General features: G+C 38.4%; 1 protein-coding gene across 3 annotated transcripts in view; it reads left to right on the forward strand.

Annotated features, from left to right (window-relative positions):
• The window catches only part of Arhgap32 (Rho GTPase activating protein 32), a 223,456-nt gene that overhangs the window by 154,037 nt on the left and 61,613 nt on the right, over nucleotides 1–7,806 (forward strand). For all 3 annotated transcript variants that reach the window (XM_029481740.1, XM_029481739.1, XM_021171547.2), the window contains one exon: nucleotides 1,306–1,383. In XM_029481740.1, coding sequence (XP_029337600.1) covers nucleotides 1,306–1,383 — 78 coding nt within the window. The remainder of the gene's footprint in view (nucleotides 1–1,305; nucleotides 1,384–7,806) is intronic.

Here is a 7,806-nt window from a genome sequence, read left to right on the forward strand (position 1 = left end):
CTCCTCCTCTGCAGTCCTCCCCAACACTCCTCCTCTGCAGTCCTCCCCAACACTCCTCCTCTGCAGTCCTCCCCAACACTCCTCCTCTGCAGTTCTCCCAACACTCCTCCTCTGCAGTCCTCCCAACACTCCTCCTCTGTGATGCCATGTTCTCTTCTGTAGAACCCAGTTAGGTCCAATTACTGCTGCCCATATGTGCATTTTCTTTGAGTAAAGAATATAGGTTCTGTTAGATATATAATTGAAAAGTTTTGTGTTTATGATTTGTTCATTTGTACAAACATATACACTTGCCTTTTACAATGAAGAATCTGATCTTTGAGTGGAGTGTAAGTATCTCTGCTGATGCGGGGTTAAAGTTACTAGGAGCTCATCTCAAGCTTCTCCCACTGTGAGGAAATCAGATATATTAGGTACTCCATGTTGTGTTTGTATGTGCATGATAATCAGTATTAATAGATTTACTATTGTAAGTATGTGCATTTAATGCTGTCTTTTTGAGATGACTTTGATTTTTGATTATGACAGTAGAAGCAATATTCAAAAGCTCCTTAAAGGGATGTTTTATTAAAATGAAAGTACTGTTGACTCAGAAATTCACTGATATACGTAACGCAAGCACCGTGGCTTTGCCATCCATCTGGGGTTAGAGTGTATGTTGTTTACCACACGATTTCATAGCTGTCAGTTTCCACCAGCATTGCAAAAGGACACCGCCCAAAGCTTGCACTGATTGCCTGTTCTTTGCACCATAGTAAAATAAAACCATCATGAATTGGAGAATGTGTTCTGCCAGAAGTGATGGGGATGCAGTGATACCTGGCTTTAACAGTGTGCTCTATTGGAGCTGGAGAAATGACACAGTGCTTACAAGTACTTGTTACTATTGCAAGGACCCAGATTCAGTTCCTAGAACCTATGTGATGGTTCACAACCATCGATAACTCCCGTTCCAGAGGATTTGTTGTCCTCTTCTGACCTCTGCAGGTACCAGATGCACACAAAGTTGGCATATATACATACAAGTGTTTCCTCATATGCTGACGAATAAGTATGTCTTTAAAAACATACTGTGTTAAAATCTGGTTTTTCCAAGTTTCCATGTATGTTACCTGGAACAGTTTTGTCCTATTTAACTTTCAGTAGAATACCCTTTGGTAAAAGGTTAGATTATTAAAATTATCTTTAAAAGGCATTATGGTTTCCTAAAATTTATTAAAGCATAAAATAGTACTTTTTCTCTTTTATATACTACATATCATAATTATAGATATAACAATTGGCTTAAAATTTTGATTCTTGTAGGTGGGAGACATCGTTTCTGTTATTGACATGCCTCCCAAAGTATTAAGTACATGGTGGAGAGGCAAGCATGGATTTCAGGTAAGCAACAAAAACACTGGATGTGGGAGAGTTCAGAGAACATTTTCTGTGTTCCTGTATTGTAGCCGTTCAAAAGCTGTGCTAGGAAACATCAGAAGTGTGGTTTGCAGTGGTGGGAAGATGTGGTGATGACAGTGTTAGCCTTGATTCCTGCATCTAGTAGTACTGTGCTGGCTTCCCCCACTGCCTTCCCTTTCATTCGTCAGCTGGCTAGAGCCAGAGTTGGGGCAGTCTTGGGCCGGAGGACCAGGTTATCAGAGATATGGATTTGCCTTGCTTCTAACAGTTTTAAATAATGATTCACATATATTTTCCATTACAGTTTTCGTAGTTTCTTATTTTTCTATAAAAATGAGTATTACAGTGTATAATAGCTCAATAACAGTTGATGACAGAAGAATAGAATCAGAAGCTGTGTCCTTTAATTTTCCATATATGCTTCAGCAGTTTGAGACTTGACAGTGATGTCTTTTAGTAGCTCATAGCACTAACCACTGATCTTACACTAATATTTATTTGACCTCATCTAATCTTTTAAAATTATTCGAAGTAACCTCTGAAAATGTCTTAGAATTATATTTATGTGTACCATGTAGGTTTTAGGTTTTTTTTTTTTTGTTTTCTTTTGTTTTTGCAAGGGTCTTATACTGGTAGCTGTGGCTTCTTTATGAAACTGTTACAAAAATATTATATAAAGTGTATAATACAGTTAGAGATGTGTTAGTTATGTAAAAATTCTGATTATTAGCTCTTTATGGAATGTGCATATTTGAGAGATTTGTATAGTTAACACAGTGCAGCATGAAGCTGATGGTGAGCTCTGGGCAGTCGGCTTGGCCCTTAGTCTGTGCTACCTTGGGGATAGTTTTTGATGCTGTGTCTTTTCAAATGGAGACTACAGAACTGTATTTTACCTCATAGATTTGTCCTGAAGGTTAACTGTGTGAACACGGAAATGTTAAGTGCTTATTATATCAGGCTTAGTATATATGCTGTTTTGCTCAATAAGTACTAGTACTAATGTTGAAACTTAGATGTCTTTACTTGAACATTGTAAATGTCTCATTTTCTTTAGAGCACAGACAGCGATTTAATTTCTTAGGATCAGAAGCAGTCCCTGTACTGGTGCTGCACACCTTGTATGGGTAATCAGGGTTTTCTTTCTTCTGCTTTCTTCAGCGTGCTGAGTAATAACTGCCTTTGATGAAATACCAAACTGGGTAGGAGTTCATTCTTGTCCCAGTGAGATGGCTTAGGATGACATTTACTGCCAAGCTTATCAGCCTGAGTTCAGTCTCTGGGATACGGAGACTCAGCTTCCAAAAGTTAACCTGTCTTACACCCATTTGCCTTGACATGCATTCATGTGTGCGAGGGCCTAAAAAAAAAAAAACAACTGATCAGAACCAAATTGACTTTAAAATGAACCCTGGTTTAGTCTTGGCATTAACTGTCAGCTTTTTTCTATAGAGCTTAGAAATGTTTCTTTTGGACTTGTATTTCATATTAAAGTCAGAAGTTCTGCTTATAATTCTCACATTCCCTTTCAACACCTTGATTATAAGATTATAATAGCAGCAATTTTCCTTCATTTAAACAGTAAGTACTTGTTGAGTAGTGAAGAGATATACTACTCTCCTAATGATTTTAACAAGACCGACACAGATTAGTTTGGCAGGCTAGTTGTTTTAAAGTTAGTATAGGACACTGGTTATTCCATAGTCAAAAGAGTTGGTTCAGAAGTTAAGAGCACATACAGCTCTTATAGAGACCCAAGTTCAGTCTCCACCACCTACATCTTGTGGCTTTCAGTCACCTCCAATTCTAGCTCTAATGGGTCTGGTACCCTTTTCTGGAATTTGTGGCCACCTATATTCACACATTCAAATATAGCCTCTCTTATATACATATTTTTTAATATTTTTATAGAAAGTATACAAATTAGTGTATATTAACTAGTTTAAACCTAGAAAATTAACTATCAATATATATTATTGTAAAATAAAATTATCTATCTATCTGGCAGGATCTCTCTACATAGGAAATTAGCCCTGTCTGTCTGGAACTCACTATGTAGACCAGGCCTGGCCTCAAACTCATAAAGATCCACCTCCTTCTGCATCCCAAGTGTTGAGATTAAAAGCATATGCCACCATGCTCAGCAAAAATTAAAAATATTTAATGTAAGGAGATTTGCATTTGTAAATAAAATTCTGTTCATGTGGATTTGTCATTTTCCTTGGCTTCAGGAAAGTGACTGAGTCTGTAGATAACATTGGAATCTCCTTTAAGAACAACAGTTGATGAGGTCCCTATAAAACCAAGAACAAATCTTCAAATGTCACTGTCAAAACTTTTTTTAAAAGAAGCCCAGTATTTTTAGAACAGGCTCCACTCAGCTCATTATTTCTTGCTGTTCCCACACCAGTCATTTGTAAGAGTGCATGTGGCCAGTTGCATGGGGAAACGAGTGGGAAAGGTGTTGGACATCTTTGAGGGAGTGTTACTTAGCATTTCTTATGCAGCTTTTTTAATTAAAAAAGTCTTCCAGGTAGTTATTATCTCCCACTGTTGTGGAAAAAAGATGACTTTTGTGAGTTTCAAATTCAAGTTTATATATCCCATTGCCTGAAGAGCACCAAGAATGGGGTCTAGATTTATGGGTTCTAGATTTATGCTCCCCTTATATGAACTTTCGACTTTAGTTTTTATCCTCTAGAAAGAAACAGCTTTTCTTTTGAACCAGCAAGGAATGCAGGAAAAGCCAGCATCCTGGGGTGTGTACTATTCACCTGTGCATTGCTGTTTAACTGCATGCTGACATTTATGTAATCAAGCATTGTGTGCTGGGGAAGGTTCTTTCTGCCAAGTTCTTCCTTCCTACTCTTGTGGGACAGTGTTGAGCCCTGAGATGCGGGAGGGAGCCGCAGCATTGCTAGCAACTGCTTCAGGTTACTAGTGGGCCATAGTTTACATAGTTATGTGTATTGTAGCAAAACCTACCCAAATTTTATAATCTTTAAAAGCACTTAACAGTTTAAAGGTATTAAAGGAATGGATTCTGTATAAGAACAATTTGATGTTAACCTTGTAGAAAGTCAATATTCAGAGTTTTAAATTTCTCTAATGTAAATCATGTTGAGGGTCCTACTATTTCATACATTCTGGTATAGATAGGTGGTAGAAATTCAGAAGTTAAACAATAGTGTGTGTGTGTCTGTCTGTCTATCATTCTGTTATTAACATGGCTACTTCCAAGATTCACTCAGTGCTTTATTTGTATATTATATGCCGTGTTCATTTTTAGGGATATCATATCAAAATACTACAGACTGGGTGGCTTAAATACCAGAAAGTATTTTCACAAGCTTCTGGAAGTTAGAAGTCCATGACTAAAGGAGCTATCAGATTTGATTTCTTCCAAGGTCTGTCTCCTTGGCTTGCAGATGGTTTTCATCTTACTTTATCTTCACATGGCATTTCCTCTAAGTGTATGGGTTTCTGTGTCCTAATTGCTTTTTTTAAAAGAAAATAAAGATAAAGATTAGGTCCTGCCCATATGAGCTCATTTACCATAATTACCCCAATAAAAGCTATTTCTAAATAAAGACACATTCTTAGATATTACTCAACATAAGAATTTGAGATTATTACAATACAAGACAACCAGATTGAAATGGAGAACTGGGTTGACTTTAGGAGTGGTGAAAGGTGTACCTCATACACATATGTGATAGAGTAGGGCCTTCCATAAGTTCCCAGGGCAAAGGCAGTCAGAACTTTGGATGCTGGCCATGCCTCATAAGAGATTGATGTCCGTATAAAGAAAGATTGCTAGGGAGGTATCCTGCTTTGCTTCTGTTATCAGGTGCATCTCAGCAAGGCCTGTGTCAGGCTCACAGACCAGCATTAGGCCCTCCTTATTGTGGCACTGGGCACGGTGGTCCAAGGCACAGAGGACAAACAGACTTAGTGCCTTCTTCAGTGTTTCCTGTGAAGGAGAGACTCAGCTAGTTCTCTGGAGATCTTGAGGGGATTCCTAAAGCAGTGCTCAGGTGACCTGTTGAAGTCTTTGTCAGAGGAAATGGACAGACTGGTCATACATGAACAGTACAACTCAGTTGGCCTGTGGTGACATGCTGCCTCTGCACATGGAGTCTCTCAACACTAGAGAAGAGACCACATAGGAAGTGAAGAGTGTTGCGTGGTTTGGCTTAGCATGGCGATGATTTGGGTCTTCATGGGAATCTTGGTTACTATGTGCATGACTCTGAAGAGGGGCAGAGAGGAACAGGGCCATAGTCTGCCACTTTGCAGTCTGAAGACCAAGTCTGCTAGGATAGCCCCCTCTGAACACCTCTGGGAGTTCTCTGAATGTCCACACTTGTAGCTCTGCTCAGCTTGATGAGATCTCTCTTTTGTCAGGGGCCCACATGTGTCTTGTCTCCTTTCTGACCACATGGTATGATAGGATTGGTCTCCACATGTAGCTCTTTCCTTGTAATTACTGTGAACTGACTGTGCAGCTGCCATGTGGTGAAATTATTTTATTTTCATTTATAAAAACAATTAGACTTGATTTCTAGTAAAAAGTTAGACTTTAGGCTAAAGTAAGCAACTAGTTCAGTTTTACAGAATTATTTACCCCATAATTTTTCTGTTATTTATCGTTTACAGTGCACTATGTAGCAAGCACAGATCTTTGCCAACCCTCAGCTGTTGGCAGAAAGCACCTGCAGTACACAATAAGCATTCTTTCTAGGACGTGATCTGAGAGGGGTATATAGGCTGGACAGTTTCCCACAACTACTAAAGAACAATTTTGACTTGGTTTATATTGTAATTAGTGAACTAGTATTGATATACTATTTTAGGTATAATCTGTTTTTTAGATTAGGATGTATATAGTGTTGGTATTTATTCTGTGGGTTTTGACAAAGCATATATATATTGGTCATTAAAGCTTCCTAAAGAATACTTTCATTATCCTACAGCTTTCCTATATGTCACTTATACCTTCTTTCCTTGAACACCTGGTAAACCTAGGTATTTGTAGTGTGCTGATAGTTGGAATCACAGAATTCATAGCCATTCTCTACATATTTGTAGAATTCATACACGGATCATTTCTTACATTTCTATACCCTGTAGCTCATTTGTTGTGTTCTTTAAGAACAAATCACACCGTACTGTCACTGTGTTCTAGCAAGTGTGAGTTAAGTCGCTAGTATATTCATTTGTAGGTTTTGTGTAGACTTTAAGCTGAAACACTGAATCCTAGGAGTAAAGCTCTCAAATACTGCCTTAGTAGTTAAAGGGCAGGATGCCAGAGCCCTCTGGTATATTTTGTCTCTGTTACTAGGTAAATTCAAGTTTTCAGCTGGTAGTTGGTTAAGACCAGCAATTTGCTACATTATGTTCAGTGCATTTGTCCTAGCCAGACTACAATTTGCTGTGGAAGGCTAAGTTCATCCATGTGTTTAAATTATACGAGGACTCTTTTTCTTCAAACTTCTGGGAGTAGGAAGTGAGAAATTATATTAACTACAGTCATTTGAAATTCTGAAATGTGTGGGTTTTGTCTCCTAAGGAGTATATTGAATCGCTTATCTTTGTTTTCTAAGGTTTTCATCATAATACATACTTCAGGTGGAAAAGAAGCCTTCCCTGTTTGAAAATAACTGGCACCACTCTCAGGTTTACGTTCCTAGGTGTAGAGCCCTCTTGGGATTGTGGAGGAAGGCCTTAGAGTGCTTTTTTTTTTAAGTAAAAGGTATTATACAAGCATAGTGGTTAACATCTTAGTTCATTATTAGTTTAAGTGCAGTGCTGTCAGAGGGTTTTTGTTTTTTGTGTTGGGGATGGGCTCCACTTGCATCAGAAAGGCCCAATGTGTTAAGATGTGTTAAAGCTAGATCTTGATGTCAGCATCTCAGAGCATGGACCAGGAGTGTAAGTCTTATAGCAAGCTCCACAGATGGTTTGATGCACATGTGAAGCCTGCTGATTCAGCCTGCATAGATGGGAGGAGTCAGTACAGTTCACCATCGCCCTCTCTTCCCAGCTCATGGGTGTCTTCCTTCTCTACATCAGCACTGTGGCTAATTTAGAAGATAAATCCGTTTGGAGGTGTCAGCATTTTGGAATACTTGTGTTTGCTTAGTTCACAGGATGATCAAGGATCACCTGTTTTATTTTTCAGTTATTCCAGAATACTCTGTAAAGTGTTTCTGTCCCTCATTCCCCCCAAAAAAGAAGGAAAAGAAAAAGCAATTTGCAAACACTAGTACTCTACCCAAGAAAACACTAGTAAAGTAACCAAGAGTTTAATTTGCTTCTATGTAAGTGATTGTCATAAAAATGTAGGTACTTGGAAATCTTGCCCCTCTAAAAAGCTGCACCTTTTCATAACTAAAAATTGAA

The sequence above is a fragment of the Mus caroli genome, chromosome 9, assembly GCF_900094665.2.
Source record: "Mus caroli chromosome 9, CAROLI_EIJ_v1.1, whole genome shotgun sequence".
NCBI lineage: Eukaryota > Metazoa > Chordata > Mammalia > Rodentia > Muridae > Mus > Mus caroli.